The following is an 18,457-nucleotide window of genomic DNA, read 5'->3' as shown; positions in this document are numbered from 1 at the left end:
AAATCAGAAGAAAGAACCATAACTGCTGAGAACTGAAGGTGCCTCTTTGCACTATAAGCCATTTTAGTGACTGTTAGCAATTTAATCCCAATTACAAACTGATGGTTGTAGGCTAATACTACCCTGGCAAATATGGAATTTGCTGATGAATTTAAATAAATAAAAAATGGTTGTACCGTAAGCTTTTGACTTGATAGTAAGCACTAGATCCAACATAATTCACTTTTAACATCTGGAATAAGAACGAGAAGAAAATCCATTACAGAAACAAAAAAAAAAAGACACGTGCCAACCTTAAATTTACTACATTGTTAGACACGATGCATCTGAGATGATGTTGCTTTGATCATCGTATGGATCCTTACATATTTGTCCTTAAAAGGCACTTTAGTGAGTTAAGAAAAAAAGATGGTATTTATAAACTACTCTTAGCCTTAGAAGTAATGTGAGACTTTTTGATGGGATGAAACAAGACATACACTAAACAACACCGAAAGAAACCAAAGAAGTAATGCTTTTAAAATTCTACAAGCTGTATCTTTTCATAGGAAATATGTTATCTTCAACTTCTAACTTCTGTCCTGGTAGTCTTCAAAACAAGAGAGGCAAAGTCTTAAAAAAAAAAAAAAAAAGAGAAAATGCGCCAAAGATAAGGAGGCCAAACTAGTAGTCTAGCACTTTAGCATCTCTGTTGGTCAAAAATCTACAAATGAGCATTACCTTAATGTTTTTTTTCTAAAGGGTGCCAGAAATGAGAAAATTAAAATACTTATAAGCTAATACGTTCTCTTACCCTGACGAAGTGATGATGCATTTTTAATAAATAGATATATTTAAAGAATATAAGGTAGTTTTCGTTTTATTTTCTGTCTTTTATTTCTTTTTCTATATGATGCTTTGGTTTGTCATAGATGATTATTGCTTTAGAGAACGGGAAGCCACCCCACTTTTGTTGAGGTAATATAACAGCAGAATGCCTGAGACTGAGAGCAGATTCCATCTTTTTGACTTGTTGCTGGTTAGTACGGGGGCTGAACACCATTTTATTTGCATTTCACTCCTACTTTGGAACGACAAAATCATAGGTTAAATTAGTTGCCATGCGTGCAAGAATTCGAGACCCTACCCATTTACTTTTGTCTTTTTAGGATATCTATAGTGTCCATCACCTCTAAACATGTCAAAGTTGAATACAGGAAGGCTCGTGAATTTCTCAATCTTTAGCTATTATGATTTAATAGCAACATTAATCATTTCAACTTTTTAAAGGTGGCTCAAATGCTTGTATATATGATGCATCAAAACATGCCTATAATAGTATAATCTTGAAAAGAATCAATAGCAAAGCCTTTAAATGAAGGTGAGCTGAAGTCAATTTTTTTCCACCATGAAATAAGTGTGGAGTATTTACCTGTCTTGTTATCATTAATTTTTGAGGGAGAATTGACTCATCTTCTTTAATGAGATTTTTCCTTTTAGTTATATTTTTTTCATTCAGAATATTTAAATCTGAAATTTTATTTAAGTACTGTTTGGGCTAATGGTAAACTAAACTCAATTAACTATCAAACTTGAAAAGAAAATAAGAAAATAAAAAGACAGATTTATTTACACTTTAATTTCGGAGATTGCAACTTCAACCTTCGAGCCTAAAAGCTTAGTACACCAAAACTGCACAACATTTGCAAGAGAAAACTCACGGGTCCATTCAAACTATAAAATCATAGATAACATCCATGTATTCTTCTTTTACTATTTTTTCTTTGCTGCTATCATGCCAAGATTGGCGTGGAAGGGTCATTATTATCTGCAATGATTCTATACTCGAAAAAAGAAGCCACACTCTACAAATAGACAGCTTTGGAATTTAGACTTATCAATTTGTGTTGTAAATATAGGTCAACATCTTAATCATTTGGCTATTTTCTTCTTCTTTTTTTGCTTTTTTTTTTTCACCTTATAGCCATCTTGTATTCATGTCATTCATACAAGTCAAAATGATTTATTTTTTTGCAAGAAAAATATCAATACACTATGCGGACATTGGAAATAGGTCTCCTGCAGTTGTAAGAGAAAACTGTATTTGATGCAGTTGATAATCCAAGGGCCAAAAACTTGAAAACACGTCTATTAATTTCAATAATTCAAGAAAATATGGTTATTGTTTGAAGCCGCCATAAACTAATTGTAGGACCTAATTACAAAAATTATAGAAGATAAATGATCCAATTATAATTTTTTAAGGTTAGAAACCTAATTAAAAATTTTCAAAAAGTTCAAGACCACTTAATATATTAAACCTAAAAATTTTATTGTTAAGAAATGACAGTTTGTGGTTATTTTAAATTTTTTAGAGAGTCAATTAAAAAAATTGCAACATAAAAAATCCAATTACATTTATTTAAAGTTGAAGATCTAATAAAAAATACTCTTAATGAAAACCCCCCCTTAATTTAACCTCAAAACAAATTAGACATTCTTTTGGAAGGACTTCGATCTGGTGCAAAAGTAAAGTGCTACAACTTTCCATGGCCACCAACCACTGCACAGGCAATTTACGTTTGTTGACTTTATCAAAAGGTAACATAGACTCTTCCATCTATCACGTCTTCCTTAACCTTTATTTCCCTTATAATTCCCCCATATCCCCTTCATCAATCATCTTGAGCTATTAGTGAGTGACTCTTAGCAATTAGAAAGAAAAAAGGAAACAAGTTTTCCTTACTACAATTTCCACATAAACAACCACTACATTTTTTTATGCTTCTTTTCTCACAACAGTGTTCCATTGCACTGGAATGAATCTTCCTCACAGCACTTGATAATCACAATCTTTGTTCCCATCTCCAATCTCAATGCCACCTAGAAAATCCAATCAAGAGCATCACTTAATTTTCAGAATATCCATATGCTAAAATCCACTAGGATCAGCATGAGATCTTAGGTTCAAACTCGTTCTTCTACAACAACAACAACAAAAAAAAAAACAAGAATACCCATCTGCTAAAATGCGCAGCATTAATGGAAACTTGAAGTACTCATCATATTATCCTCAATCTCCCAACGACGTTAACATGAGCAGCAGCAACAATAAAGAAGCAACAACGGCATCATCTCTCAGCAGAATCAGTCCACTCATTCTACTAGTCATAATAGTTCTAGCAGTTATCTTCTTCGTCTACGGGCTCGTCCATTTGATTCTATGGTTTTTCATGAAAAGACCATTATCACCTTCATCTCTCTACAACTCCAACAGGTTCCACGAATACTCCACGCGCTCCCGTGTTCTTCTCCAAAGGCAGCTTCAGCAACTCTTCCGCTTGCACGATTCGGGTCTCGACCAAGCCGTCATAGACGCTTTACCCGTTTTCTGTTACCAGGACTTGTTGGGGTCGAAGGAACCGTTCGATTGTGCCGTGTGTTTGTGCGAGTTCTCCGAGGACGACAAGCTGAGGTTGCTTCCTATGTGCACGCACGCCTTCCACATGAACTGTCTTGACACGTGGCTTCTCTCCAATTCCACGTGTCCTCTTTGCAGGGCGTCTCTTTCCGAGTACATGGAGAATCAGAATCCAATGTTTAATGTTGGCAATTCCAGTTCTTTGGTTTTGCCAAATAGATTCAGGGTTGAAGAAGAGAATAATGGGTGTTCAGATAGTCAAAGGGTGTTTTCTGTGAGGCTTGGAAAATTCAGAAATGGAGAGGTGGGAGGGGACGGTGGTTGTAGTTTGAGTGAGAGGAGATGCTACTCTATGGGTTCGTATCGGTATGTGGTTCGTGATTTGAATTTGCAAGTCGTGTTATCTCATTCTCAATCTCAAGATGATGATGATGATGTTTTGGAAAATGGGAATGTGGAGGGGAAGAGGATAGGGGACTCAACCAAAGGTGAGAGCTTCTCTGTTTCCAAGATATGGCTTTGGTCCAAGAAGACCAGATTTCATGGTTCTAATGCACCTTTCCCTTGATTAATTCAATTCTTGCTGTAAGAATTGCTTAACAATCAAGTGTGTGTTTGGTTAAGCGGTGCGATTGTTTCTCATTGTTCAATTATTCACCGTGAATTTGAGAGCTAAAATTCACTGTGATTGGTATCCAAACATACTGAGAAGGTGGAAACATGTGAGGAAGCTAGATTTTCCATCAAGAATTGCATGGCAATAATAGTGTGCTTTTTTAAAAAAAATTCATATACCATTAATATATACAGGTTTATGTTAGATGTCTAGATGATACTAGGGCTCCTTTTTGTCTCTCACCACTTAGCACTCGAATTACATTGATCTAGGTTGAAAAGAATGGTTCCAGCGTTTTAAACTGGATCATTGATATGAGAAAGAAGTATTGTTACAAATTCCATGAGTAAAATTGTCCAATATTACATTTTGCCAATAAAAAAAGTCCTATAATGATGTTCTAAAATTTGCATGCTGGAGGTGTAGTGTTACTCTTCAACAAGTTGTGGCCAAATGCTAAAACATTAAGGCTGTGTTTGTATAACCGTTGAGTTGCGTTGAATGGAGAAGTAACAGTTTTTTACTCTCTGACGTTTACTTTCTAGAAAAGTGAGAAATTTCATTGGAATCACACAATGGAATTTTTAACGAGTTTCCGAACATACAGTAACTGTTAAATTTAGAACTAGTCTTAAAGTAAACTTGAATCAAGATCACATGCTACAATTATATTCTTTTCAACATATAGAGATATTAACACTAATAATGTTCCAGTACGCAAAATGAACAAATAAGAAGAGAGAGAATCTTCTTGACGAAACTCTATCTAAGACTTAAATTCTCATTCACCAAAACAAAAAATGTGTTCGTAGTTGCACGTTTCATTATCAAGAACTGAAGTGAATTTAATATTATTGAGTTTTCTTTTGGTTGAATAATATTATTGAGTTTGTAATACTAAAATTGAACCGAATTAAGGATTCCAACTAATCCAAATATTTTCTACTTAAAAAAATTAATCCCAATATTTTTTTATGCTTATCCCAATATTTTATTTTAGTAGTGTGTTTGGTTTAAAGAAGAAAAAATATGAGATAAAAATGGAAGAGAAATAATTTAAAGAGGATAAAATAAAATGATATATTATGTTATTTAATTTAAGAGAAATAAGTGAGAAATAGTATTTTGTGTGTGAAAGAAAATAAATTTTTACTTAAAAGTCAATTTTTTTTTTTGTAAATCCAAAGAAAATCAATTTTTTCCCTAAAAAATCAATTTTACTGCAATTGAGAGAAAAAATTGTAAGTTTACAGTTTACTCCTTCCAAAATTCAACAAAATTGAACACGAGAGTCTTTTCTACCAACGGAGACACAGTCACTCCAGTAGAGAGTAGCATCATGGGGACGACAACGACACCCCTTTCCCACACGGTTCGCGTGTCCAACATCCCCCAATCCGCGACCGCGAAGGACCTCCTCGACTTCCTCGAATCGACGTTGGGTTCCTCCACGGTGTTCGCCCTCGAAATCTTCTCCGACAACCCCAACTGGAAGTCCCGCGGCTTCGGGCGCGTCCAGTTTGAGACCCTCGACGCCAGGTCCCGCGCCCTCTCGCTCTCCCAACTCAACCAGCTCCTCTTCAACCGCCACTTCCTCCGCCTCTCCGAAACCGACTCCGACATCATCTTCCGCCCCCAACACCGCCTCCAAAACGGCGTCCTCTACGCCGGCTTCATGCTATCCGACCACCGCATGAGCGTCCTCGAATCGTGGGAGGGCATTGCGGGGTGGGTCCTGCCCCAAAGGAAGAGACTTGACTTCTGGGTGTGGCATAATGGTGACTGTTACAGACTCGAGTTTTTGTTTGAGGATATTTTGGAGTCTCATGGCTATTGTTTGGGAGAAGATGCCAGACTCAATGCCCTTCTCTTGAAGGTACTATCTATTATTGTTATGGACAAATACTTATTCTCTATCAGTATTGGAGTTTTACCTAAATAATCTGCTTAATAGTAGAAGTTTTACCTAGGTAATCACTAATTAAAGAACAATATAAAAGAAATTCTGTGTATAAATCATCTTGTTTAATGTCAAGAAGTAAGAACGTGGGGAAGGGAGGGGCAAGAGGCTTTTTTTTTTTTTATATATATATATATGTCGGTAAATGTTGGTTTGTTAGTTTTGTTAGAAATCTGAGTGGAGATTGCAACCCACAAACTTTCTCCTCTCCCTTCTTCCTTCACCTTTTCTCTACCACTCAGTCAACCTTATATCTCTAGGGACAAAGAGGCTTTTAAGTTTGACTAAGCTCTAAATTAAGGATTTGTTCCGTAGTGTAAAAAAAATCGAAGCTTGTGGGGGATATCTAGGGTCCCGTTAGTCTATCAACAGCCTTAAATACGGTGGTTAAAAAAAAAACAAGTACGAATGTGAATTAGGACTTTAGTTTATATGATTGATGGGTTTTTTTTTTGTCAGATGAAATTTGGGCCAAGGATTTATAAGAAAAAGACAGGGACAGATGTGGCAGCCAATTTTAGGGGTGATAGATACCGTTTTCTGAAGGAGGATTTTGAATTTCTTTGGGTGCGGACTACTGACTTCTCGCCTCTCAAGTCAATTGGGCACTCTACTTCGTTTTGTTGGGAAATTGTGGAGGAACATTTAGCTTCGGATGTTTTTACAAGTTTCCCACTCTACAAGGAAAATTTGAGAGATCTGGCTCTGGAAGACAGAGAAGAACTCTGTTCTTTGACAGAAGCAGTTCCGCTTGTAAAACATGCTACGCAATCCAAGTTACCTTATGAGGCTGTTTTCCAGCTGAATTCTCTTGTTCATACCCAGAAAATAAGTCTTGCTTCGGTGGATGATGAATTGATTGACTTGTTAGCAGACTTAGATGAAGAAACTAGAGCTGTGGTTTTTCAGAAATTGCACAAGATGAGCTTCACTTGTTATGAGCCTCTCAAATTTGTCAAGACTCAATTGCATGTGCTGAGTAACAAGAAAAAAGGTCTGCTGCAATCGCCGCAGAATAGGCTGACAGATAGTAATATTATGAGCTGTCATAGAGCCTTGATTACCCCGACAAAGATTTATTGCCTTGGTCCCGAGCTTGAAACCTCAAATCATGTGGTAAAGCACTTTGCTTCACTTGCATCAGACTTCATGAGGATTACCTTTGTTGAAGAGAATTGGAATAAGCTTCCAACTAATGCAGTATCAACTGGTGTGCAAAAGGGAATCTTTTCAAAGCCTTTGAAAACTGAAATATATAAGCGGATATTGACTATTCTTCGAGATGGGATCGTAATTGGCTCAAAGAGATTTGAGTTCCTGGCCTTCTCTGCTAGTCAGCTGCGATCAAATTCTGTTTGGTTATTTGCTTCTAATGACAATCTGAAAGCAGCAGATATCAGAGAATGGATGGGATGCTTCAACAATATTCGCAGTGTTTCTAAATGTGCAGCGAGGATGGGTCAGTTGTTCAGTTCTTCCATGCAAACTTTTGAAGTGGCCTCTGAAGATGTGGAGATGATTCCAGATATTGAAGTTACTTCTGATGGTGTAAGCTACTGTTTCTCAGATGGTATTGGAAAAATTTCCCAATGTTTTGCTAGGCAAGTTGCTCAAAAGCTAAACTTGGATCATACTCCATCAGCATTTCAAATTCGGTATGGAGGATTTAAAGGTGTCATTGCCATTGATCGCCATTCCTTTAGGAAGTTATCATTGCGTAGCAGCATGCTTAAGTTTGAATCCAATAATAGGATGCTTTGTGTCACTAAATGGAGTGAGTCAATGCCTTGCTTTCTCAATCGAGAGATTATATCCCTGTTGACTACGTTAGGAGTAAAAGATGAGGTACTTTTGGCAATGCAACAGGACCAATTGGATTTGTTAGGAAGGATGTTGACTGATAGTAAAGCAGCTTTGGATGTTTTGGAAAGTTTAAACGGAGCTGATTCAAAGAGCATTCTAGTGAAGATGTTGCATGAATTTAATGAGCCAAACAGTGAGCCTTACCTATCGATGATGCTTAAGGCTTATTATGCATACCAATTATCTGACTTGAAAAGTAGATGCCGAATATTTGTTCCCAAGGGTCGGGTCTTGGTAGGTTGCTTGGATGAAACTGGTCTTTTGAATTATGGCCAAGTATTTGTCCGCATAACCGTGGCAAAAACTAGGGAAAATTTTGGAGATGAAAACCTAAGGAAAGTGGATGGGGATGATAGCACACGTATAATAGTGGGAAAGGTGGTGGTCACAAAAAATCCTTGTCTTCACCCAGGAGACATCAGAGTCCTTGATGCTATCTACAGTAAAGAATTAGAGGAAAACGGTTTGAGGGATTGCCTTGTATTTCCACAAAAAGGACATAGGTATGTATATAATGAACTACATTTACAATCCCATTTCATTGCAAGTTGCAACCATTTTTCTTTTCAACGTAGAATTATTACATCTTTTACATTTATCTTTGGTCCTGTGTGGTATCATTGACTACCATGAGTCATTTAATCACATGCTAACAAAAGAAGGAGATGCAAACTGCAGGATGAGAGATGTTGTTGTTAGGTAGGCTATCGCAGTATCATTTGTCATGTAGATTCCAGAACTTGCAGCATCTACTTGTGTGATGTTTTTCATTTACTTTTCTTACTGTTTCAACTATTTGGTGTCCTTAATCATCATCAGTTTATTATTGTCTAACGGGGCCTATGGGTTCTAGTTCAATAGGTCTATTAGGTTACTTTAAGCTTCCTTAAATGTTTGGAAAAAAAATTACACTGAGATTCGTTTATTTATACACATATCTGAAGATTTAGATGCACATAGTTTCTAGTAGTACCTTTTGCAATTAGCTTGGTTGTTATTAATTTTATTATGAAGCCTGCAGTCCTAGTGTAGTTGGGTTATCTTTGACCTGACTAAGGAGGCCCGGATACTCATCATCTAACTCCAATATCATGGAAAGATAAAAAAGTTTATATGATTATGCATATTATATTTTATGTAATTTAAGAATATCCTTAATGTTTAGCCTCTTTTTTATTCTAAAAAGTTCAAGTCCAAGCCCTACCCAGATTTTAAACCAGCTCTGAATTTGTCCTTACTGGCCTGTGGGCTTAACTTTGAAGTTCTATATTTTCTAAGACTGGTTAAGCTCAGGCCCACCTGGGTTCTGCATCAAGAAGCCGCATTATTATCATTGATGTATATTGTTGCTAATACTTGTTGGTTGACCAACTTGGCCTGCAGGCCTCATCCAAATGAATGCTCTGGAGGTGATCTTGATGGAGATTTGTTTTTCTTAAGTTGGGACAAAGATCTAATCCCATGTCAAACTGAGGCTCCAATGGACTATACAGGAAGGAGGCCTCGTATAATGGACCATAAGGTGACCCTAGAGGTAATTTTAAACAAAGTTACGATTTTTTTTTTAAGGAAACATTGATAAATGAAAAACTTCTTCCTCATTTGTTCTTTCTTGAGTGTGCAGGAAATCCAACAATTCTTTGTTGATTACATGATCAATGATACTTTGGGTGCTATCTCTACTGCACATCTCGTTCATGCTGACCGTGAACAAGATAAGGCCAAGAGTAGAAAATGTCTGGAATTGGCAGAGCTTCATTCCATGGCTGTTGACTTTGCAAAGACTGGAGCACCTGCTGCAATGCCTAGAGTTCTGAAACCAAGAGAGTTTCCAGATTTCATGGAGAGAGTTGACAAGCCTATGTACATCTCCAAGGGGGTACTGGGAAAACTTTATCATGCCATAATTGAGTCACAAATGCAAATAAGATATAGCTTTGTGTGGTCAGAGAAGCATGCTGAAGAAGCATATGATCGTAGCCTTGAAGTGAATGGTTTTGAGGCCTTCCTTGAGACAGCATCAACTCACAAAGAAATGTATGCAGAGAAGATGAGCAGTTTAATGGACTTTTATGGTGCAGAGACCGAGGATGAAATGCTACTTGGTAACGTGCAAAACCGTGCTTCATATTTGCAGCGCGATAACAGGAGATATGGTGATATGAAGGATCGGATTCTGCTCTCAGTGAAGAATCTTCAGCGTGAAGCTAAAGAATGGTTTGAAACTAGTTGCCAACCGCGTGAATATAAGCCTATGGCATCTGCATGGTATCATGTGACCTATCACCGCAGCCATTATTGCCAGGAAAGCCCATGTTTTCTAAGCTTTCCATGGATAGTTGGCGACATTTTGCTGCAAATAAGGTCTGTGAACTCCTTTGTTAACAGATGAATTCTTTCTCTAATGATGTGCATTTATTTTTGAAAAATAAAATAAAATCTGAAGCCGTTTGTGGTGGATAAATGTCAATGTAGACGTTGATTGAAGGTACCACCATGTCTACCAGATTTTCCTTTTGCAAAATATTATTGTTATTATTATTGGCATTATAAATATTTACTAGCTGTACATGCGATGTTGATACTAGTGGGTTGAGTTACTCCAAAACCAACTCACCAAAATTCCGGGTTTGTGGGACCTGGCTTACACCCTGTCAATTACTAGTATTAGTTCGAGTTTAGTAAAGTCAAATGAAAACAAGTATTGAAAGAGTGTCTCACTTTCGTATCTCAAGTCATCATATAAATTTCAAATCCTACACATTATACCACCTATGAGGAGACAAAGTTTCTTGGGAAGTAAATTCAGATTATTCTGAGATTGTACAAATAGAACATATTTGTTTTTAAAAATATTTCTTCAGCTTTTGATTTTACAAAAAGTAATTCGCCTAGTTATTTTTTATTTATTTTTAACTGTCATTTTGTAAAAAAATAACTAAAATTATGTTTTGTAAAGTTAGACTGACGGAAGACTGTTATAATTAATGCTTTTTTTATTAGTTTTCTTCATTAATATTCATATAATACTACAACATTCATGTTTTATTAATTTATTGAACAGATAGGTAATGCGAGATTGTATTCACCATATATAGATGCATTATGTAGATAAGTGATCCAAGTATAAACAAAAATAACTTGTAAGTGTTAAAGTTGTCATCCACATGAATATGGATTTAAATACATGATTTTTATGCGAAAATGGGAACAACCATTTTAAATTTTAATATCTTACCTCATCTCTACTAGTATCATTCCAACCACCAAATAGTGACAAAGTCTAACTCTTTTGGCAGGGAGGCTCCTCGTTTTCATTTCTTATCAATCTGAAAGTAGAACATAAAAATATCACAATTTTAGAAACTAAAAAAAAGATATTTAAATTTAAAAATAACTATACTAAATATTTTATGTTCAATAATAACATAAATAATGATAAAACTTTATACGAAAAATATATAGAAATTAAATAATCAAACCTTGGGGAAAAAATGCAATTAACTGGTGATATGATAATAGGTATAGGAGAATCATTTAAAAGATATCGGTAGAAACATTCAACAGAAATGTCTCGATCTAATTATTGATTGAATAAGAGGAATATCGATGGTTACCCAAGGATAAGAGCGCTTTCTCCTACTTGTCTATATCGGTAACTCGTACACTACACAGTTGTGAGTTGTGACGCAAATAGATCGAAGAAGCAAGCCACTACTAGATGTTCTACTTTGATCCCACGGCACTATCATTCATGAAATGAAAATGACAATTTTTAAGGGTGAAGAAGACGACACATCAAACAAAGAAAAATCCCAAGTCGATTCATTTCGTGGAAGCCTCATTTATTGATTGCAAAGCCCCACCAGGCCCGGGCCCAGGCCCAGGCCCATCCTTACACATTATAATAATTACTACTACTAACAATTATGATATGAAAGAGGAAATCGGGAATTGGAAGCCATAAAAAACAATGAGTTCATTATCATACAATAATGCTAGTAGTAAAAAAAGGTGTGTATATACACAATAACAACCGTTCCCATCGGGATTGATATGGATTTGTATATACTATAATTATGAAAAGAAATAATAAAAATTGACGCCAAGGGGCACCCACTCCTGCCCCTTTCGGAACCAGAGAAACACTCACACCAAAACAGCGTCGTCGGTGTCACGTGCCTTGGGGGAAAGCGATTTCACGTTGTTCGCGGCAGCGTAGCGCGTGGAGAAATTACGAAGCGCTGCATCGTCGTCGTCGTTGAAATCCCCATTAGGCCCCTCGTCAAAGTTGAGGGCGTAACTGAAGGGGTCATACTGGTATGTGGGTATGCGTTTGTTGGGGCGGTTGCGGTTGAACCTACGGATGAAGGTCTTCCACTTGGGCCCCGCTACGATCTCCGACCACTCGCGAAGCTTCTTCAGCGCCCTGAGCCCACGCGACCACCACCGGTCACCGGTTGAGGCTGGAGTGGAGTGGGAGTGGGAGCGGACACGCTCCCACCATGAGGAACGACGCCGTGGGCCGAGGCAGCTGTAGGAAAATAGCAGTGCGCAGCGGGAGTTGGATCGGTCTTGGGCTTGGGCCGTGGGTGTGGGAATGGATTCAGAATCTAGCTCGATGGACATGTCAGGAACTCAGATCAGAGATTATTGGTTTTTGACACAAGAGGAAGAGGGATCTCCACTCTCCGCTTCAGCTATAAATAGGTAAGTAACACTTGCTGCCATTGCCACCCTGCCATCTTCTATTTAATTCCAAATGTAACCCTATCTATTCTCACTAGGAGGCATCCACTCAACTCACTTTTTTTTTTTTTTTATTATTATGGACGTGCTTGTAAAATAAAACAATATTATTTCTTTTTATTGTTATTAATATTATCCCTATCACTTTTTTTTATAATAATAATAATCTCAAAACTGAAAGATGCAAAGTTGACCGGTTGAAATGTGAAAAATTAACTTATTAAATTAAAAATATTTAATAAAATTAATCAACTGAAAAATATAAAATAATCGTAAAAATAATATCATTTTTAAAAAGATAATAAAAAAAATATATTGAAGATAAAAATAAAATAAAATATTAAAAATTAAAAATTAATATTTTAAAAATGTTACTTCAAATTATGTTTAAAAAACATTAAAAATTATTATAAAAAACTAAAAAAAATTATTTAACAAACAGTCAAATTAATTTTTTGTTTAACTTTTTAACAAATAAAAAAGTTAAAAATTAACTTAAATATCTCCTTCAACATAATTTGAAATCTCTGACATCACAAAAATTATTTTTGAAATAGCAATACTGTATTTAGTACTTACTACTGTATAATAGTAACAAGCCCACAGAAAATATCCGCGCACGCACGGGTATCTCATTCTCATTATCAAGTGGTAGTGACTCGCAACTCAGTCTCCATTGGGCTGACTGCTTGGTCAGAAAACACTGAGCTTTTCAAAACAATGTATATCCATATCCATTCACACGCATACACATGTTTCCGATATATTTCTTACGACTGTTCAATAATTCTACTTGACTCTACCTAAAATTGTCAACACTTGTAACCTTCAAAAAAAGTATGCACTTCTCCTTTAAGGTCACGAGTTCAGCGCTGTTCAGATCGTCTCATTTGATTTAGGCAAGCCTCTAATTTTTTTGTTCATTCATTCTTTTCTTCGATATAGAATCAAGAAAAATTATACCTTAATTTAAGTCAAACTTCGAAGGTCACTTATATAGTTTAAATTTATTCAGTACAAAAAAAAAATACAGGTAATAAAAATGCTAAAATATTTTACGGAAAAATATGCAACAAAGATGGTCAAAGAGGTCACCCACCCATCATGTATGACTAGACATACATATGCGAGTAAGTCGTTCAATAACAAATGGTTTAAGAGGCTTAACAACTAATATCATCTTAGAATTTAAACTTAAGTCAAAGATAAATTAAGACACAACCTTAAAACTGCAATGCAGAACTAAACATGCCTTAAAACTGCAATGAACACAACCTCCAAACAAGTTGCAATTAAGACAGCCCCAAATAAATTGTAACTAAAACAAGTAAGAAATTGCAATTAGAAAAGTTTTCCAATAGACACGGATGGAAAGTTTTAACCTTAGTTAAAATTGTCATGCACTTTAAATTAAATCAAAGATAACTATTACTTGCTTTCAATTTTAGGGAAGAAGAAAACTTTTAGCATAACCTTATCCAATATGAAAAATACCAACAAAGCAACAACTACAGCAATGCCTAGATTATAACATTTTCTCCCACAACAAAATTTAACTCGTTTAAATTTCCCATTTCAATCATGGGGCTCACAGATCTAAAAACTATGTAATGGCAAATGAGTCGTGGCATTCCCACGAGATGGTGTTGCTCTATTGACTATTTTGTTTCATCACTACTGCAAAAGATGAGATGATTCAAAGCCAGAATCTGACAATGGGGAAAACATGGACAATAGACTGAACAAACTACGATTATGACACAACTCAAACGCATCTAACACACGACAGCATTTTCTTCTTTAGAATTACACTCTAGTTCGTATGGATAAACGACAGAATAATTTTATACAACTACACACAAATTTTACGATTCAAAAATTGCCAACTACTGGTGCAATTGTTTCAGTATAAACTTTGTCTTTCCTTTTTAGATTTTAAATATCCTTCACGTCAATTTATTTTTTCGTACACCCTTTTTACGTGATACTTTCACAGCATTATCATACCATTCTAATGACACAGTCATATCCAATGGATCGCTTATAACAATCTCAGGCTTCTTCTCCGGGTTCCACATTTTACCATTATTACTAGTGAACACAAAATTTACGAAGAGATGAACCATATAAGTACCAATGTAATCCGTGGTAACAATTTCGTGCAACAATTAGAATCTGAAGGCACCGTCATCATATAATGGCATTTGATAACCACATCATTCCTAAAGCCATAAGGATCATCACACTCTCTTACTTCCCCCTCCAACATTTAGGAGGTGTTTAAGAGAGCTTTAAAAAAGCTTATTTGAACTTGTATAAACATTTAAGATGAAAATAAGAAGTTATCAAGCAAAGGTAAAAGGATGAGTAAAAGTGTAAAACCAATGGTTCTGCTCTATCTGCAGTTAGATATCAGCTCCAATGAAAAATTTCACTCATTTCTACTCTCCCCGTTTCATGACAATGTACCTCGTATAAAACCAAGGAAGATTTACCCAAAAGGAACCACCAATGAAAAGATTAGAAAAAGGGACAAAAACCAAATATGAGTAAATACTTAATTAGTAACTCCAAAAATACATCAAAGTAGGTCCAGGTCCTCCAACGATTTTGAACAACAATTTTGTCCAAATAAATACCCCAAGGTATATTGAGGGAAAGAGTAGACGTCCATTTTAAACATGGAGGGACCAAATTCATGTCTAAAACCCTTAGAAGACCAATTTAAAAACCCACGTATCTTTAGAGGACCAATTGTAATTTAGAGTGTTCGGTCTAAAAACAACCATTGCAAAACAAAACAAAGGATAGTGGTCAACAACTCGAGTAGGACCGACTCAATGTCCTCTGTGTATTTAGCAAACCAATTTAAGCATTAAGTCTTACAATAACAGCACAACAAACAATTGACAGTAGATAAACCACATCACAAGTTCATACCATGAAAACAATACATTAGCTAGATAGGTTCCTTCAACTAACAAACCAGTAGTTAATATGAATATATAAGATTGGTCTGGTGGTGAATGACGAAGGGAAGCAAGCCGGAGAGAGATTGCAGGTTCGAATCCCTTCACTAACAATACTAACAACTATTTGCCGATAAAAAGATAAAACAGTAGTTAATATAGTTATAGCATCACACACTACACTGTCATTCGCTACTTCACAATTAGTGGTCCATTACTAACAAGGATAATTAAGAAGTATCTTGAGCAACAAACACAAACAGAAGAAAATTGATAACTGAACTCACAGAGTCAGAGTTCAAAGAGCCACGGCAACTCCTAGGTCACCACCGCCATGAAGGTTCCAGAAAACGTTGCCTGCGTCATCGGACTTGCCGGTGTCAATAGCAACAGCGCCAAAGATTGCTCGGAAGGCGCCGCAAACGACGGCGGGGGCGGAGGAATTTGTCTTGGGCGAGACGCGAACCACCTTGTGCAACCCTAATCGCGTTCCGTCGACGGCGCAGGAGGAATCGACGTTGGTGATTTGGGACAATCGACGGTTCAGCTCTTTGGAAGAAAGATCAACGTCTCTGGAGAGCAGATGGAAAGAGACGGAGGTTTCGATGACGCTGGCGCCGAGAATGGCGAAAGCTTTGTTGTTTTCTTCGGAGAAGGAAGCGTGTGTCATGGCGCGACGAAGAAGATCGATGCTCTTGAAGGTGTACCTAACGGAAGAAGACAAATTAAACAAACACAACATATGAAATAAACTAAAAAAAAGTGAAGAAAAGGGAAAGGGCGGTACCCGAGTTGTTTCTGGAGGGTTTCGAGGGCAGTTGAAAAGGGAGAAGAGAGTGGTTTGAGGCGAAGTTTGGAGGTTGGAGTTGTTGCGTGTCCCTGCAAAACGGGAAGAGAGAAAACATGTGAGAAAATGAAGGAAGGGAAAGGGGTTGGTGGAGAAGAAGGTAACGAAGCCGAACGTGGGGGAGGATCGCAATGAGAAAGAGGGTGAAGATGGTGAAGCTGCGAATGCTTGAGGATCGCATTTTGGAATCAAACTTTGGACTTGTGTCGTGGTTTCTTCTTCTTCTTCGCTCTCACTTCCAATGTAACTTTACTTAGCTAAGAAGGAGTTCATTTTATTTTATTTAATAAAAGAAAGTCTTAAATAAATTTACAATAGTGGTATTATTTTGTGATGAGACTATAATGCACTATTAAACACGTTTTAATATTTATTAAAAAAATTATAGTAAATAAGAAATGACATTCATCAAATTTTATATATTTTAATTAATAATATAAATGCATTTTAAAAAAATGTGATTTGTCAATTTGATTGAATAAGAAAAAATAAAAGATAAATAATCACTTCAATGCTTAAATTTATAATATGTCGATATTTTAATCTTTTAAAAGATGAAAAAATGCTGTGGCATGTGTGGGATGGATTTGTCAAAAAAATTTGAATGAGTTTGTCATGAAAAATTTGATTATCTTGAACTCCATCACCAAAAAGCTCTGCGACACTGTTTTTCTGCTGTCGCCTGGCCCAACCTCCTCCTCTTCCAATGGGTCACCTCCCCCAACCCATGCTTCCAAGAAATCTTGCTCCTTATTTTCACGTCAAGGTCCAAACCCAAAACGCTCAAATCTGAGCTTCGTGCCACCTTCTGCTCTATCATCACCCACCTCCGACACTACCACCACCGTCTAGATTTGACGACATCGTCATCCTCACGGGCTAGAGCTGTTGATCTGCGAAAAGAAGCCTTCTTCCTCTTAGTTGTCTTTAAATTTAAATATCATAAATTTTAATTAATAGTTTCTTCAATTTAAATTTAATTCTAGAAATATCATAAATTTAAATAGTTTAAGGGTAGTTATATTTAATGATATTATTTATAATTTAAGAAAATAATGTGTGTATTGTTAATCGTCCAATAAATACATTCACTTTTATAAATAAGTGAATATATTATATCAATAATAAATTTCACATTAAATTAAAAATATAAAAAATTGACAATTAATACATTTAAAAATAATATATGCTTCTTATATATAAACAACAAAAAATAATATAAAATTATAAAAAAATCATTAAATAAATTATAAAACTTCCTAATGTATTAAGTCACTTTTGGAATTATTTTTAATTTTGAGTTTTAAAATTTTTAAAAATAACAACTCATTTTTAATTTGTTTTAAAAAAAATTAAACTTAAAATGTAATTAGTTTTTTCCTCTAATTTTTAGTTTCAAAATAATCTCATTATAAAAAGTTGATATCCTATAAAAATTAAATTAATAGTATTTTTGTGTGGTAAGAATGATAACATTGGCGACAACAATGATAATATTGATGACAATGATTGTGATAATCACAAACTCAATGTTAGTAGTAACTTTGTTGATGGTGATAATAATAGTGATGGAGATAAGATGGGTGATAGTGGCGATTACAATGCCAATGGTGGTGGTCAGTGGCGGCGCCATTTGCTGCTTTGTTCATGTGCACATCCTCTCCACCGAGTTTTGCTTTGCTTTTCTTCTCAAAACAATAACCGGCAGGAAAAACATAATTTGTTCAATCCTGAAATTTGATTTTCAAACCCACCCCTCAATGTAACTAAAAAAAATCAGCATAATTCAAAGAAAGACAAATGTAAAAGGCCCTGATCATGGTGCACCAAATCAGGTTTATCAATCCTAAAAAAACCCTTGCAATGTAATTCATGTCTCCATGCCATGAATTCAATTTTTTTTTTTGCAAAATAGAAAATGAATATCTTCATCCTTGAATTGAATTAAAAGCAAGCTTTCCTTGACATGATTCATATCTCCAGCACACCCGTTAAAAAAATCATCTCTAGCAAGCATGGTTTAACGTGAAACTGTAAAAGGAGGAAACAAGGC

At 35.8% G+C, this 18,457-nt stretch overlaps 4 protein-coding genes across 6 annotated transcripts; 2 read left to right on the top strand and 2 right to left on the bottom strand.

The window, feature by feature from the left end:
- Positions 1-2,513: 2,513 nt before the first annotated feature.
- Positions 2,514-4,482, top strand: LOC114392695 (RING-H2 finger protein ATL47-like). Its single transcript, XM_028353909.1, has one exon. It carries the CDS (start codon positions 3,009-3,011, stop codon positions 3,966-3,968), a length of 960 nt encoding a protein of 319 aa, XP_028209710.1. The 5' UTR covers positions 2,514-3,008; the 3' UTR covers positions 3,969-4,482.
- An 816-nt stretch (positions 4,483-5,298) lies between these two features.
- LOC114392165 (RNA-dependent RNA polymerase 2-like) lies at positions 5,299-10,408 on the top strand. The gene is made up of 4 exons (XM_028353206.1): positions 5,299-5,892; positions 6,436-8,342; positions 9,223-9,373; positions 9,464-10,408. Exons 1-4 carry the CDS (start codon positions 5,356-5,358, stop codon positions 10,229-10,231), a joined length of 3,363 nt encoding a protein of 1,120 aa, XP_028209007.1. The 5' UTR covers positions 5,299-5,355; the 3' UTR covers positions 10,232-10,408.
- LOC114392166 lies at positions 10,383-12,650 on the bottom strand. 3 transcript variants are annotated; one of them, XM_028353208.1, is made up of 3 exons: positions 11,993-12,650; positions 11,078-11,168; positions 10,383-10,490 (listed from the first exon to the last, which is right to left on the bottom strand). In XM_028353208.1, the coding sequence occupies exons 1-2, from the start codon at positions 12,466-12,468 to the stop codon at positions 11,123-11,125; spliced, it is 522 nt and encodes a 173-aa protein (XP_028209009.1). In that variant the 5' UTR covers positions 12,469-12,650; the 3' UTR covers positions 10,383-10,490; positions 11,078-11,122. The 3 variants fall into 3 exon arrangements, 2 of the variants coding, with proteins under 2 accessions (XP_028209009.1, XP_028209008.1); XR_003662254.1 differs by lacking the exon at positions 10,383-10,490 and having other exon boundaries at positions 10,935-11,168; positions 11,457-12,648; XM_028353207.1 differs by lacking the exon at positions 10,383-10,490 and having other exon boundaries at positions 10,950-11,168.
- A 2,844-nt stretch (positions 12,651-15,494) lies between these two features.
- LOC114391894 (protein NUCLEAR FUSION DEFECTIVE 2) lies at positions 15,495-16,681 on the bottom strand. The gene is made up of 3 exons (XM_028352895.1): positions 16,520-16,681; positions 16,345-16,436; positions 15,495-16,264 (listed from the first exon to the last, which is right to left on the bottom strand). The coding sequence occupies exons 1-3, from the start codon at positions 16,583-16,585 to the stop codon at positions 15,856-15,858; spliced, it is 567 nt and encodes a 188-aa protein (XP_028208696.1). The 5' UTR covers positions 16,586-16,681; the 3' UTR covers positions 15,495-15,855.
- Between the last annotated feature and the right edge of the window lie 1,776 nt (positions 16,682-18,457).

The sequence above is a fragment of the Glycine soja genome, chromosome 17 (genome assembly GCF_004193775.1).
Source record: "Glycine soja cultivar W05 chromosome 17, ASM419377v2, whole genome shotgun sequence".
NCBI classification, from domain to species: Eukaryota; Viridiplantae; Streptophyta; class Magnoliopsida; order Fabales; family Fabaceae; genus Glycine; species Glycine soja.
Note: the sequence above shows the minus strand (reverse complement) of the source record. Positions and strands in the feature narration are given on the sequence as shown.